At 42.8% G+C, this 16475-nt stretch overlaps 1 protein-coding gene across 4 annotated transcripts in view; it reads left to right on the top strand.

Annotated features, from left to right (window-relative positions):
• SNX13 (sorting nexin 13) overlaps nucleotides 1-16475 on the top strand; it is a 122735-nt gene that overhangs the window by 70926 nt on the left and 35334 nt on the right. For all 4 annotated transcript variants that reach the window (XR_011976501.1, XM_072650837.1, XM_072650838.1 and 1 more), the window contains exons 12-16: nucleotides 2809-2908; nucleotides 3842-4035; nucleotides 5787-5891; nucleotides 7363-7495; nucleotides 14772-14809. Coding sequence is in view for 3 of the 4 variants with exons in the window: in XM_072650837.1 (XP_072506938.1) it covers nucleotides 2809-2908; nucleotides 3842-4035; nucleotides 5787-5891; nucleotides 7363-7495; nucleotides 14772-14809 (570 nt within the window). In the remaining variant the exon portion in view is untranslated. The remainder of the gene's footprint in view (nucleotides 1-2808; nucleotides 2909-3841; nucleotides 4036-5786; nucleotides 5892-7362; nucleotides 7496-14771; nucleotides 14810-16475) is intronic.

Here is a 16475-nt window from a genome sequence, read left to right as displayed (position 1 = left end):
GTCTTAAGCTACTAAAATTGGCCTTAATCAGAAGCAAGTGGCTTTTTTTCGCTTGATTTATTTTTTAGTTTGTCAGACTCTTAATATTTTAATACCCAAAGTACATTTCTCTAGGACATTGAGTAGATAGATGTTCTGTAGAAAATTGATGGGGACCTTGGTGAAGAGTTGTTAGAGGTTCAGAAGGTGTGGTGGATTGCATTTTGTGTCAGGAGAAGTAATGTCCACCCCACTGACAATATGACTCCCCCAGGGTATCATGCAGCATTTTCTGCATGTGCCTGCAACTCATCAGTGGTATCATGCAACTCCTTACAGACCAGAAAATGTTAGCTTCAAAACAGTTACCATTGCATGGGACCCTATAAAGTAGTTGGAGCCAAGGCCACTACAGCTCCTTATATTAAATTCATGAACACCAGAATCAGATCATCAGACTCTTTCCATGTTCAGTAATTTGTAATGTTTGGAATGGAGAGGAGTAGTAACATGGCCTGCTTGTGCCTTGATGCCAACAGGAGGAGGCCTTCCTAAAGTTCGACCTAGAAATGTTGCCTGCATGGTTCTTGATAGGGCCTTAGCACTTGATTGTGCTTCAGAACACAGTGTGTTTAGTTGTGGAGTTTTTGTCCCCTTTGTAAAGAACCTTGAAACTTAGTTTGGGGTGCATTTTTAAGTTGTTAGCAAGCCTTTACTGTCTACTGTGTGCCAGGCATCATGTTAAGCACTGGGGGTATAAAGAAAAGCTGTAAACAATCCCTTCTTCTCTCAAAGAGCTCACAGTCAGATCAGGGAGAAAACACACCACCAAGATACTGACAGGATAAATGGGAGGGAATCAGGAGAGGGAGGGCACTGGTGGTAAGGGGGATCAGAAAGTGGGACATTAGCTGAGGCTTAAAGGAAGCCAGGAGGAGGAAATGAGGATGGAGAAAAGATGAGGGGGGCTGCTAGAGTCAGAAGACCAGTGTATGTGGAAGGGAGTCAGGACAGAGGAGGATGCAGGTGAAGAAGGGCTTTAGACACCAAGTGGAAGATTTTCTGTTAGATCCTGAGGCCATGAAGCTTATTGGGTCTGGGGATGACATGGTCTGAGTGTTCAGAAGACCTGTTTGCCCGTTGAATGGAGATTGGGCCAGAGTGGGGAGCAGGAGGCCAGCCCACAGGCTGCTGCCGTAGTCATTCAGGTCCTTGGAAAGTGACAAAATTAGCTGGCCCAAATATTTTGACGAGCAAGGGACCTCGATAGCAGAGTAACTTACAGGAGAGTGTATGTTCCTAAACCCATTTATCAGAAACCTCGTCATATGGAGTGAACAGCACATGAAGAAGCTGGGTGCTAGACATTTAAGACAACTACATCTAGACTGACCCTTTATCCTTTGTTGCGTCGTTTGCATCATGTCTGACTCTTTGTGACCCCATTTTGGGTTTTCTTGGCAAAGATACTGGAGGAGTTTGCCATTTTCTTCCCCAGATCATTTTACTGATAAGGAAATTGAGGCAGACAGTTAAGTGACTTGCCAGGATGGCAGCTAAGAAGTATCTGAGACAGGATTTGAACTCAGGGTTTCCTGACCCTAGGCTCAGTGCTCCATCTGTTATGCCACCTGGCTGCCCCTTATTTTTTAAGGAAAAGTTATCCAATAACCAGAGGTGCTAACAAAGGAGGAGATAAGTTTAAATTAAAATTTTCCTTAATTCTTTTAAAAATTGGTTTGGTCTTCATGTCCCTTAATTCAGTGTCTGCATGAATTAGATGCTAAACTAATCTGGCCCAATCTTGAAGCATAGAAGAGGGAGAAGAGAAGACGGTGGCGGTCGTAGAGATGGCCATTGGTGTTGACCGCTTCTAGAATGGATTCTCTCCTTTTTCTTGTTCCATGGAAGAGAAAATGGGCACACAGAAAGGCCATCTGCATGGCTCTCTGTGCCCAGGGGCCCAGCTCCTTGGTGCTTGGGTTTTATAAGCCAGGGAGTCAGGTTGCAGGGTGTTTTCACAACAAAAGGATTGTTTTGGTGTGTTTCATGTTTTACCTAGCAGATTCATGGTGGCTTCGTGTGTCGAAGTTTCATTGTTCTGCATGTTTATCTTGTTACAGACTTGATTCTCTGTTACCTCTGAGATATTCCTGATCTATGGGCCATGAGGCATGGTAGAGAGCCAACTCGCCTTTGAATTGGCTTTTTTAATAGGCCACATAGTGCAGTGCAAGCACACCTGTTTCTGAAGGTGTCTAGAGCAACATGACACCAGAATGCCCTTCCTTCAGTTCTTTCTGGTTGTGTGACCTTGGGCAAGGCATTTCATGCTCAGGTTTCTAATCTGTGAAATGGGAATAGGAACATGGATGATACCTAGGATTTCATTGGTATAGGGAACTGTCAGTACGGTTGTTACCTCCACCAGTGAGTGCGGCCCTGGGAAAGGGTTATAGCCAGTATTAAGAGGCAGGCGGCAATCCAAGTCTTCCCATCTTTGCTTGTTACCAGTAAAAATCTCCTTTAGAACAGTGAAATGATGAGGCTTGTGCTAGCGTGAACACTATCAAATGTGAGCTGTGACAGACAGGATATGACTGTGTCCTTCTGTGGCCACCCGTCCACCGAAGGAAAACCTACGAGGATTCATTCATTAACAGCATCTCCCTGAAGAGAGCCACCTTTATTGTAGCTGATTATCTATGCCCTTTGTGTATAAGGAGGGAATCTACTGAATGCTTTTAGGTCTTGGTTATTTCTTATCAAGATCATTTTCAGACAGAGGAGTATTGAGAGAGTGATTTAACCTTTCACTTGTCTTTTCAGGAAATAGATACTGTGAAACTGGCTGCACACTTTGGGAAACTTTGCACAGTCCCCTTGGACAGCATTCTCGTAGACAATGTTGCACTACAGTTTTTCATGGGTAGGTCAAGCTTGAAGTGAAAACAAGGTTGGTTTTTAAGATCGTAAAGAAGTAGAAACTGTATCCCAGATTCTTCTTGTTGCCTGCTAGAACTTACTGAGTTTGTCTCACATTTTCAGGATCAGATTCTCAAATCCTTGCTGATGTCCAAGCTCAATACATTTTCAAATTAATATAAACCTTAGAGATGCTACAGATACTTGGCTTCCATTAGTGTCCAGAGCTCCTGGTAAACAGGTTTTTTGACCCAATTCAGATTGATAACTTTCCTGCCCCATGGGGCACCTGTGATGCTCACTTACTGTCCACATTGTCATGCTTTATTATTTCTGAGAGTGGAATCTTCATGGTCAAAGCATTTGTACTGTGAAAAACAAATTTGTCAAAACACTTTTCGCACTGCTGTGTTGTGAAAATGTTACATTTTAAAAAATGAATAAAAATTATTTTATAGTTCTTAATTGAAATCCTAATATTATACCATGACTAGTCCCTAAAAGATACCATTTCTCTTGCTACCATATTCTCTTGAACATTTCCTTACTATTCCTGTAAATGCTGAGTTCTACTCGTTTAGTCATGAGGAAGCCAGTGGCTGGCATGGCCCGCCTGCTCCATTGGAGTACAACTGTGAGGAGAATCTTGTGCCTTCACATGGCAGATAGGGGCCAGCATGTGCATCTATTCAAAGGGCTCTGTCTTTGACGATTGTACTCTCTGTAACCACTCTTAAGTCTCTCTGGAGGCCAAGGCCTTGACCAAGTACTATCCTTGGTCCTTGGGCCCTGGGCATGGGTACAGAAGAGGCTCTCACATAGGTTTTGAACAGATTCCTCCATCTGCAGTTTTCTGTGACTGTTAATGGAATGGGATGCCAAAGAAGTGATTTTATCTCACATCAGAGTTAATGAGCCTGGGATTTTTGCCTGTTAGATTACATGCAGCAGACCGGAGGCCAAGCTCATCTCTTCTTCTGGATGACAGTGGAAGGGTACCGGGTCACAGCCCAGCAGCAGTTGGAAGTGCTCCTGAGCCGCCAAAGAGATGGGCGACACCAGACCAGCCAGACCAAAGGCCTCCTGAGAGCTGCTGCCGTTGGCATTTATGAGCAGTACCTGTCAGAAAAGGTAGAGACGAGGCTCAGCTTAATTGTTGCAGAAGGTCCTCACGTGCCTGGAATGTAACCTTTCCCTTGTCAGCAGGGGCTGTCTGAGCGGTGGAAGTTTTTTTAAGAAAATATCATCAGAGAGATTTTAGTTTCTTCAGATTGGAATATTTGTTGATTCTTTAACATATTATCGAAAATCTGTACTCTTAGTAAATATGGTGTTTGCCTTCAGATGCTCTCTTCCTTTTGTCCATTCATAGCTTGATTTTAATGTTCAAAAATAGACATTTTTAATTCATAATCTTTTAAAGAATTTCTTGAATTTTCTCAATTTCTACAAATTTTGACTCAGTTGGAAATTTGAATGGTCTTAAGTTATTATTTTTAAAAATGATTTTAATCAGAATTTCCATTTTTATAAAGGGTTTAATTTAGAGAGAAATATTTAATAGAATATTTTTTTTCCTTGAGCCAGTCACAGTGAAAGTTTTTGCATAAAAAGAGAAATAACATGACTTCATTTCCTCAACTCCTCTTTCAGGTCCTGTGTTTTCCATATCATTGAAACCTTTTGAGCTAAATTTGGGATTGCCGTGAGACTGGTTCACATTAACCTCATAGGGCACAGTCCAGGTGGTGATGATGCTCTTTCAGGGTGACCACTGGGGAGGGTGTCCTGGCCTGAGATGTTAAACCTGAGCCATGAACTGCCTAGAGATTTTCCTGCTACTTCCCACCAACACTTTATGAAGTGAAATGGCAAATGAGTTCAACTTGTATGTGATGCTGGCAGGGAGAATGAGGAGGTCGTTACCTCCTGGCAGATTTCATCTTGGCAAAAAGGAAAGTTTCTTTCAGTCAGAGTTGTCCCAGAGGGAAATGGGTGACCTGACGCTGTTGGCTTCCCCTCCAAGCGGGGCCTCCAGCACAGGATCTCCAGCTGAGCCTCAAGGGCAGCGACTGTCTAGCCTTTCTTTCCATCCCCAACACTCAGCACAGAACTTGGTGGCATGCAGTAAGTGCTTACTAAATGACTGAAGGTGGTGTAATCATTTAAAGACATTTCAAACTCCTTTTTCTGTATTTCCTGATAAAGCGGAATGGAACCAGTAGTTGGCAGCAAAGATGACAAAACTACACATTACGTCCCTCAATAGTGATTTAGTTTATCTGTGCTCTTGTCAGTGAAAGTCTTCACTCTAATAATCACCAAAGATCACAGCCCCTTCAAGGTGGTCCATAGGCATGTGCTGGGCTAAGTTCTGGGGATACCATGAGTGGCAAGAGTAGGCCCTGCCCTCAGAAGGCTTCTGTTTTATTAGTGTACCCAGGTACACACCCAGGAGATATAGCGTAAGTGAATCTACAATTTCAGAGGGGAGACACTAGCAGCTGGGGAGCAGGAAGGGTCTTCTGCAAAAGTTGGGCATTTTTATTTTGATGCTGTTTCCTTTTTGGTCAGTAAGACACAGAAAATAAAGGTAGTAGGTTGAAGATTTTTATTTCAAAATAAAATTATAATCTTTTGTATCATCTGATTTTCCTGGTCTTTCTAGCATTGAATGGCCTTGCCATAATTGTTTAGGGTGACAGTTTCTTGGGGAGGAGTAATAGAACAGGGGGGTCTCTTTGGGCCTCTTTGGTTGATGGTGTGTGAATTTTAAGAAAAGCCATGTGATCCCCCACCCCCCAGGGCTCTTAGTATAGATGCTTTTGATGAGAACTCCCTTATTGAATTTGGTGTTGTCTGACTGTTTTTGTTTCCAACAGGCGTCACCAAGAGTTCACATCGATGACTACTTAGTAGCCAAGTTAGCGGACACACTGAACCATGAGGATCCAACGCCTGAGATTTTTGATGACATCCAAAGGAAGGTATTGCAGAACAAGTATGGTTTTCTTTTGTTTAGAATGAACGGGCCTTTTATTGATACTGTTTGGGACTCCTGGGCTTTTCTTGCTTTTTAACAGAAAAACAAAGCAATAAGGAATGTTGGTATGAAGTGCTTGGGCCCGTCTTAAAGGACATGGACTGACTGGTTTGTTTGCTGCTCTTTTTTTTAAAGTCTTATCAGTTAATAACACTCATTCCCTACCTCATTTTTCCCTGTATTTGTAAAGAAATTCAGTTTTTCAAATTTTCTTTTTATTATTGGAAAACATTTCACTACTGGATCTTAGGGAGAAAATTGTCTTGTACTTCATATAATAGTTACGTTTTCCAGAAAGTGATTGAAACCTTCAGAAATTCTGAGTGTAAAAAAACTTTCATAAATGCGTATCATCTACAGAAATGAGAACTCTCCCATCCACTTTCTTTCTCATGTTTTTTTTTTCCTGTTGTGAGTGGAATTCTGTGCATTTTAAATGGTAAGGTGAATGTACTGTTATACTAATGACAAGGAATTTGCCATGGGTGGGGCCGACTTTCAGGCTCACTCAGGCCACACTGTGGTGAAGAGCAGTGTCCAGGAACAGAACGTGGTCCTAGTCAGGTCAGCCCAGGGTCAGGCCCTCTCGTTTGGATGTTGCACTTCTTGGTTTTTGCTTTTTGATGACACCACCTGTCCTCCTGTCATAATACAACCTGTTTCAAGTGGAACTTTGACCTTATGCAAGCAGTTTCATTATCAGAGTATTAGTCAGCAAGCATTTTTCCTAAGTACCTGTTAGGGGCCAGGCAGATGTCCTGTGTGCCTGGCTATTAGAGATAAAGAGACAGAAAGGGGCTTCTTTCCCTTCTACAAGATACGACATGTACTAGCCAGAGCTAGTACTCTCTGGAGGGTTTGGGAAAGGTCTCTGGAGAGATGGTGCTTGTGTGGAGTCTTGAAGGAATCTCCCCATTCTTAGGGGTCTTGGTGAGGATGGAAATGCATTCCAGGTGTGGAAGAGATGACAGATGGAATGCCATGTGTCAAGAACAACAGGAAGGAAGGAAGTTTGTCTGGGAAGGGCAGTAATAAAAGTGATGAAGATGATGCTGGTAACTAGCATTTGAATTAACTTTAAGGTGTGCAAAGGGCTTTACAAATGCCGTCTCATTCGGTCCTCACAACAACCCTGGGAGGTGCTAATATCCCCATGTTACAAATGAGGAAACTGAGGTAAACAGAGGGAAAGGGATCAGCTACTCAGCCTCACTGTGAGGCTGGATTTGAACTCAGGCCTTCCTGACTCCAGGCCCAGTGCTCTGTGCAGTCTGGTGCCCCCCTAGCATCCTAGCCTGGAAGTACCAGAATGGATTCCTCATAACCTTGGTACAGTACAGCCTGTCCTGTGGAGCAGGAGGCTGCCTTTAGAGCCAGCGATGTTCACTCATGGTGCTGTTTCCTCTTCCTCCGAGGTGTACGACCTAATGCTGAGAGATGAGAGATTTTACCCATCCTTTAAACAGAATGTTCTCTATGTGCGCATGCTGGCTGAGCTGGACATGTTAAAGGATCCCAGCTTCAGAGGCTCCGATGATGGGGATGGAGGTAAGGCACACTCATTCTCTTTGCAGTGACTCCTCTTCTAGTGAAATAACAGCTTTTTAAGCAATCCGTTCTTTAAAACTGCAAATTATTTTAAATCTACAAAAATAGTGTAATTGTGTCCGCATCACATTAAAATGTCAGCATTTTGTGAACTATTGAACCCTTGGAGCTCTTCAGGTATGGTCCTCAGGCTCTTGAAATGAGACTGTTTTGCATCATTGGAGTAGACTCTCCCCAAACATTTGAACTGTTGTATTGTTTTTCTTGCCACTGGTAACAGATTTCGGAGTTATCCCAGAGGTAGTCTCTAAGGTCTTTTGTGCTCATAATTTTAAATTACGTTTTCAACTCATGTCAAATTATGCTGTTCGCTTCAGAAGCCATCTAGTCTGCCGTGCTCATTGTGCACATGAGGAAAGTGGGACCCAGAGAGGACCTAGAGTTAGTTTGTGGTAGAACCAAAGTGAGATTCCAGATCTCCTGACCCTCCTTTTTTTTTTTTTTTTTTTTTTAAAATCCTTTGGACATTTAATGCTGGTGATTATTGACCTCATTTCAGTGTGGGGCACAAAGTAGCCATAGTGCCTATTGATAGATTGACCTCCCATGGACAGCAGGACCTTTCCCAAAATGACAAGACTTTATTTAGTCCTTACTATGGGGGAAATAAAATGGCAATAGTGCTTCCTCAAGCAGGGTGAGAAGGGTAGAAGGCATTTCCTCTTTAAGTAGAGTGCTGGAGTTGGGTAAAGGTGAAAGCCAGTGGAGGCTGTTAGATGATGACCCTTCTTGATGAGCAGAGAGTAAACAAGGCTGAAGGTCTGCAAGTGCAGCCCCTTGGTTGGCTTGGTTCAGTCCCTCATCAGAAGGCTCTAGGGGCTCCAGGAATCAATGGAGATTTGGTAAGAAAGGGGAACATTCCTCACACCTTCCCAACATCCTTGTCTGCCATTGACAGTATACCCAAAGAGGCAGAATCAAGGTGAGGAGGGGTCTGGGAGGGGGAATACTGAGGCATCATTTTCTGTGGAGTGGAAACCAACTAGAGCCACTGATGGGAAATGGAGAACTTCTGAGCCCTCAGTAAAGAACAATTATTAAGCACCTACTATGTGCCCATACTGTGCTTTGCCAAGCCAGAGCAACTTCCACTCTGAGGCACTGCCATTTTCAGGACCCTAGACCTGCTTTTCCTCAGTCACACCTTGACTGAGTCTTGACTTCTCTCTTCTCCTTCCTCACTCCCTCTGCCCTGTGGTGGCCACACCCTTCCTGCGTGCCACCTTCTCTAGGGGTGTTAGGATGTAGACTCCCCGAGGGTAAGGACTTTTGTCGGTATTTGTGTTTTTATTCTCAGAGTAGCACAGCGCCTAGCACATAACAGCTGCTCACTCTGACTTCCATCTTCCCACTGTCTTTCCCATCTATTTATCCATCTGTCTGTCCATCTGTCTTCTTTCCATTCATCATCTTTCCATTCAAAGACAGATGAGTGGTGAGCACATCAGAGATGGCTGAGTGCTTCCTGCATCATTGGAGACCCAGGGTGACCCTGGATGAGGAAGGTGTCAGTTACTGTTCTCACTGTTTGCTAGATAAGGGAGTTGGGCCTCACAGAGGCTAAATGACTTGGATGTCATCATCCAGTTGGTGATGTTAGAGTCAGGATTTGAATCCATGTTTCCTGACCCCAAGTCCAAAGCAGTTTCCAATCGGTACAACTTGTTACCTCCATCTTTTGCCTGGAATCAGCCGTGCCAGTGATCTAGGGTGTAGGTGATGGCAGTGGTAGGAAGCATTTTCAGTTAGTGAGTACCTAGAATTATAGAAAATTCAGTCTGGCAAAGTCTGGCCCTGAAAGACCATCGAGGTTATTGCCTCCATTTTTCAGGTGGAGTTGCTGTGGCTTAAGGAACACCATTAACCATCAGTCTAGCAGAGGGTTTCTTCCAGGCCAGTACACTGCAGTGTCTCTAGTTATTGACTGTAAACCAGATTAGTGTCAGGAAATTAGATAATAAGATACCTGGGAGGGGCATTGGGTCTGAGAAAAAGAATGATGAGTTTTCATGAAGTTGGAGTGTCTGGGCCATGTCCTGGGAGGGAGTGCGGGCCCCATGAAGCTCTGGAGGCCTGTCGTGGAGGAGTGGCTGACCAGTCTGCATGGAGTTGGTTTACACTGAATCCTCTGCACAGACGCAGTAATGGGTCTGGACTAAAAAGACTGATTTTCCAGGAGATCCAAGAGAAATAGAGCGTAAACACTTTGACATGTGGAACTCAGAACTTGGGTGTGAGAAGAAGGTGCCATTCACAAAGAAGTGATCGTTTGAAATTGTAAGGCAGGTTGAGCTGCCCCTGGGAAAGAGCCAAGGGCACAGCTGGTTGTGAGGGGCTGGGGAGGCCTTTCTGAGGAGAGCCATGGCAGCACAAAACCAGGCTGGGATGGGTGTCCACTCGAACTCTCATTTTATCAGTGAGGGATACAGGAGGGGCTGAGCCAGGTCTCCAGAATGCCCTTGGCCCCACCATGGCCCCTCAAGAAGGCTCATCTGTGGGGTCACTTATTAGAGAAAACGAACGTGAAAAGCACTGGAGACTTTTTGTTGTATTGTCTTTGTTACTTGGAAGATTGAGAGAAGTGCATCATTCAGTGTTGTTGTTTTAATCCAGAAAAACTTAGAAGAAAAAACATTCAAATTATTAAATATTTCTCTTTCAGGGTTTAAAATTGGAGGTGTTCAATATGCCTATTTTAATTGCAGAAATCTCCACATCTGGTTCTTTTTTCCTGGATGAATAAAAATATTCTGTAATTTCAGTAAAAGTGATCAGAGTAAAGATTTTTTTAAAAAAATTGTCCAGCCCTGATCCATTCAAGAGTCTGTCTGCCCTCACTCCTGTCTGTGGCCTCTCCTTAGTGGCCTGGCTATTGTGTACCACACCAGATTTTTTCCACTGACCTGTTGTTCATTGGCAATATTGTTGGAAATGGTCTTGGTCTAAAATGAATATTTTTTGGAGTGAAATTGCTTGTGAGTCCCAAATTAACATGGCCCCCATTTTTCCAGTATGAAAACAGCTTTGCCTCCATGCCAAGTAGTGGTGATGTGCTTGAACTGACGTTTTCTTTGTGCTGTTTGAGAAGAATCAGCTTTCCTCTCTGGAGAATGAGGAATTTTTATTGGCTGGGTGCTGCAATCAGCTTTGGAAGAGGGAATCGTTCCAGAGAGGTGGTGGTTGGAGTTCTGACTATCCAGGGCTCACCCATGAAAGCATGTGGTCTTTGCTGGCCCAGGCTCCTTCTTATCTCAGAGTGGAGATACTGAGAAGAGTCTGTCTGTCTGGGCATTTAGCCCAGTGACTGACACCTGGAGGCGCTTCATCAGTATTGATTGAGTGATCTTAAATCTTAGCATTAAAACACACACACACACAACTCACACACACATGTAACTGTAATTCATGTTTTCTATCTGAAAAATTTCTCAAGGTTCCTGGTCTAGATTCTTCAGTTCAGTGAACTGCACCCCAAGCTTGATCTTGCTTGATTTCCATTTTGCAAGGGAATGAATGACCAAAGAACCCACCAAAGACTTAACAGGTTGAAGCCAGAGGTTGCCCAGCAACACCTTGGATGTTCATCTTCATTTTGCTTTTTTGTGGCGCTTTTATCGTACCACTTCTCAGATAGTGAAATCTGCTGCACAATTGAATTCCCTCATTGACTGTATGACTGTAGGTCCATGTCCGTCTGGGAGAGCAGGACTCACCAGACAGAGAGACACACAGGGTGCACAGGACTAGCAGAAAATGTTGGTTTCCTGTTGGATATTCGATTTAAAAGTGAACACCTCAAGAATCTCATTGGCCAGGCCCACCAGGAGGTGGGATAAACCCCTTAAAAGCCACAGCAATGTGTATGCTGTCACTGGGGCTTGTCACTAATTCAAATGAATGCCTTCCTTTTCTCCATGAAGAGGGAAGAGAATGTTTTGTTAATGATGCTACTTTCAAGTAATGTTCTGAGGAATTTATCTATTAGACTAGATTTGAATTCTGATGTTGACTTATCACTGATTTATTCTAAAGCTTTGGGCTTTTAATTAGCAGCTCAAATTCTGCCTTTCCTGGAGTACTTTTTATGAAGTTCTTGAAAATTCATGGATTTTTCTAGAAAAACACAATGTAAGGCTATGTGGAGTAGTGGGGAGAGGCCTGACCTCAAACTCAGGAAGCCTTCAGTACCAGTATCATCTGTGACATAGACTGGCAGGTGTCTTCTCTATGTGCATTAGACTAGAGGTATGCAAGGTGCAGCCTGTCGCTGTCCTGAGTATAGCCTGAATCAGATCAAAATATCATTGGAAAACATTTAACAAAATAAATAAAAAGGTAATAAAGCATAGATAACATTCCATTTTAAAATTAAATCAACGTGCACCCCCAGGAATCCTTACGCACAGTTCAGTGGCCCCTACCAAGTCTCTGAAGGCTCTCTGTGGCAGAGAAGCCGATAGTTTACATTAGGAAAAGGAAGCACTTCTGTGCAGTGAAGTCACAGGTGCCCTATACTTGCACAGTGTAATTCAGAGGGATGATATTAAAAATGACCTTCCTGAGTTCCTGTGAAATTAAAATTTGAAGCCTTGCATCATTCATATGTAACATTGGGTATATTTAAGAAAATGAAATATTTGATTTTGGTTTTAAGAAAAGCAACTGTTAGTTATTAGGAATCCAAGAGAGAGTAAACAGGATTGTTGAATCCCATTGTAAAGTGTTTTACAAATATTATTTCATTAGATCCTCATAATAACCCTGGAAAGTAAGTACTGTAATTATCTCCATTTTACAGGTGAGGAAACTGAGGCAGGCAAAAGTTAAATAACTTGGCCAGGGTCCCACAGCTAGTCATTGTCTAAGGCTGTATTTGAACTCAGGTCTTCTTGACTCCAGGTCCAGCACTCTATCTACTGTGCCACCCTGCTGCTTCTGTCTCATGATGTTTAGCTGCCAGAATGCCTGTTTTGACTCTCCCTGCCCCACCATGGCATTTATTACTATATTTTTAAGTTAATACATAATTCTGATTGACACAGAGTAAAGATGCCACCTGTGAAATGGCCTTGGAGCTGAGCTCTGGGGACAGCGGCCACAGTCTTGGCTGTTGACCTTCCAGCCAGTTGGGCTTCCTCTACCTAATAAAAGTGGGTTATTTGAGTCAAAAGCAACTGCTTTAACTCAGGCATTACTTGAAATACTGAAGTCTGTTGGTCATGGGCTTGGTTTCGAGGGAACTGCAGCTCCTTCTGCCACAGAGTCAGCAAATGGACCAGGGCCATTTGGGGATGACTAATCAAGGGCAATGCTCTGAGGTTCCTGGTGCCTTCAACTATATGATTTCCTAATTTTTATCGCGTTAGTCCAACTTAGTCATTGCCTCATGGGTTCGTTGGTTGGCCTTGGGCGTGGGAGTCTTGCTGCTGGCCATTGCTAGGGCTTGGAGGAGACTGAACTTTCTTTCTGTTGGCTTCAGAAGTGGGTCTTTTTTGCAGTGGTCATCATTGTAGACTTGTAAACTTATTTTTCAGGGATTTTACACTGGGCTTCCTAGCATTTTTTGTCCCTTGTTCATTGACAAGCATGTGGATACATTAAAAGATATGTTAAGCCAGTCTAGAAACTAGTGGGAAAGACAAAGCCTTTGATATGCGGGGCGTAAAGAGCCCCACTATCAGTGTCAATCTGGACATGTGCTGTGCCCTCTGCTGACTGTTCCGGCTGAGGCCATGGAGTTAGGGCTATTTGGGGTAGACCAAGTGACTGTGGGATTTTCCTTTCAGAGCCTCTTCTTTCATCCTTGGGTCAGTCTGGTTGGAAAGCAGATGACTTGAAAGGGGTTTTGAGCTCCCTAAGTTTTCTTTCCCTTGGTTTTGTTGAATTTAACTTTTTTCTATTCCTTCTGACCACATGAAACAAGTCCCCTTTTGGCTTCATCTTGGTAGAGAGATTTAGCACTTTCTTGATTAACTCTGGACTAGTCTAGACGCTGCTTACATGAACTCAAACTGTTTTTATTGTCTTTGGCTCTTATTTCTGGGGTTTGGGTCAAAACTTAATTTATAATTCATAAGTTTCTGAAGCTTACTGGGAATAAGTATGCCTTTCTTTTCAAAAGGTTTTTTTTTTTTAAAAGACAAGAAGGAATAAAAACTGTTTGAATCATGAGCTGTACAATTGCTTTATGTTGGAAGCATTATATGAACTAAGAAATGAACTTCTCTGTTGTGAGACTCTGACTGAAACTTTCTTGTGTTGCTTTCACTAACAGAAGTCTTAATTAGGAAGGGGAGGCTGTGATGAGAAAGTCCCTGAGGAAATGAGCCAACTCCAGAGTTTAGGGGCTGGAATCTTGGAGGCTCTGCTGCCTCTCCAGGAGGGAAACAAACACTAATGACCTTTCAGTTTGGAGGAAGCAGTGGGGAAAGAGGGGAGAAGAAAAAAACTTCAGTTTTTTTGTATCTTTGTTTAGGGTGATTGTTTTAACATGCCCAATGAACATATTCTAACTCATTTGATTATTTAACCATTTAAATTATAGTTCTTGAAATGAGAATGAAAAAATAATTTTACATGTTAATTTTTAATCTGAGTAACCTCATAGGGATAACATTTGAAATATTTTTAGCCCGTTTAATTTCAAAAATGTACAAATGGAAGACACCAGTTCTTCAGGTAGGAGGGGAATGGAGGAAGAAATACATATGTGTACACACACACACACACACACATGAGAATAAATATGAAGAATGTAGAGAGAGAAGGCCCCAGCAGTGGTGGGGATCAGGAAGGCCTTCATGTGGGAGGCGTGGTCTGTACACCTTCTAGATTAGCAATCACTCTGTTCTCACCCTACCATGAAAGTTCCTTGTGCTTTTTCTTAACCTGATGATGCCAAAATGCCAGCAGAAATCATTTGCCTCCGTGGCCTTCAACATGTGTCCATCACAGACCAAGCACCCTCCCGTGCCCAAACACCCTGCCCTTTGTTTTCTGCAACTGCACACACATTTTCTTGGAAATGTTGGGTTAGCAGGCCTTGGAGACTGAACGACGTAGAGTTTGAGTGTTTGCCATGAGTTCGTTTTTCTTTAATGTTTTGTCATGTTTCAGCTGATACGAATTTTATACCTAATGCATGAACCTTAGATGAAACCACTGTTTAGAAAGCATTTTCTGCATTCTAATTCGAGGTATATTTTTTTTCCCACAGAATCTTTTAATAGGTCCCCTACAGGGAGCATAAATTTGGTGAGTATGATGGGTCCTTTAAATAGTCTAGTAACCTTAAAAGTTTTAATGCAAGTTTCAGACAAATATATCATTTTGCTCCATATGATCAAATGGTACACTCCAGATACTTCTTATTATACTAAATGATTATTGAATTTTTGAAAAATTTTAGTCTTTGTGAATTACAAATCAAAATGAGTGAATACATGAATGAGAGAAAAAGAATTTAGTAAGTGCTTACTTTGTGCCAATCGCTGGGGGTTCATATACAGAAAACACAGTCCCTGTCCTCATAAAACTTATATTCTAATGTAGTGTGGAGACCTCAAACAGAGGGAGTGGTGCCAGGAAGGGCACTTGGGTCTGGAAAGTTTTGGGATAGTGAGTTGGGCCTAAGAAAGAGGGGTAGATGTATGTACCATATCTGGGCTCAGTGACAGAACTGGCTTGATCTTGATTCTTGGTTCCAGAATGAGGTGAGGTTGGATGAGAGGAAGGAAAGAAAAAGGTCACCGAGAGTGGCCAAAGTGGTTTGGGAGTCTAGAGAGGAGATGCTGAAAGAGGCAGCAGTGAAATGAAGTGAAATTGGGACTTTCACCATGAGGAAGATCTAATTTTGAGTGGGTTTCTATAAAACCTGAGGGCATTGATCTGCTTTGTGTGAAGGATTCCAGTTTTTGTTCTTTTTGAGTGTGTTTCCATCATACTTTCTCCATTCAGTCAGAACACCAGCTGGGTACTGAGGTCAGTGCTCTCCTGTGTGTGGATTCATGAGAAAGATTTCCTAGGATCAGAGGATCTTTGATCTAGAACTGGCAGGGGCCTCAGAGCCCAGTTAGGCCAACCCCATACGTTAGAAGGGATATGGCCACCTCGCCCAGCGTCCGTCCCCCAGCTAGTAAGCATCAGGGTGGGGCTTGAGCCCCAATCTTCTGTGTCCAGACCTGCTGCCCTTTCACCATGAAAATGCATGCTGAGCTAAATTTGCTTTTGAATTAAAAGATTTTTTTTTCTTTAAGAAAATGACTTAACTGTGATTAAAAGCACTTAATTTCAAAAATGTTTAGATCTTTAGTTCTTTTTCATAAACAGTCATGGCCATTTTTACATGTTCATCTTCAGATGTGAAATGATGACTATTTAACCACTCTCGTTGTCTTAGGACTGTATGTAACAAATGGTAAAGCGCCTCTCTACCAGAAACTGATTTTCTCAATAACAGATCATCTAGAAAGGTGGCAGTTGGCAATCAGCGCCTCCTTTATGTTCCTGCTCATGTTGCAACCTTGTGTAGGTAGTATTGTTGGCGCTGAGTCATTTTGATAAAGAGACTGGTACTCACGCTCTCCCTTTCCATCCATCCTTCCCTTCTTTGCTTTCTGACTCAGTAGCACTAGCTGGCATTGCCACCTTTTCTTAGCTTTGTCTAATTAAGACATTAATTAAGGTGCTAGTTCTCTCTTGGTGAAGGGGTTGCTTCTGCAACTTCCTTGGTGTTTTTCCTGAGTGCCAGTGCAGAGCCCTGCCCCTGATGCTCATCACACTTCCAACTCTGCTTTTAAAAGGATATATGTAGAGGAAGTGTTTGCAAAGATAATCAGTATGCCAAGGAAAGGCTTTCCAAACCCAGAAGAATGTTTTATTACTTTGCCTCAGTTCATCATATTTGCTCCTCTTGAGCTGG

Source organism: Notamacropus eugenii, chromosome 3 (assembly GCF_028372415.1).
Source record: "Notamacropus eugenii isolate mMacEug1 chromosome 3, mMacEug1.pri_v2, whole genome shotgun sequence".
NCBI lineage: Eukaryota > Metazoa > Chordata > Mammalia > Diprotodontia > Macropodidae > Notamacropus > Notamacropus eugenii.
Note: the sequence above shows the minus strand (reverse complement) of the source record. Positions and strands in the feature narration are given on the sequence as shown.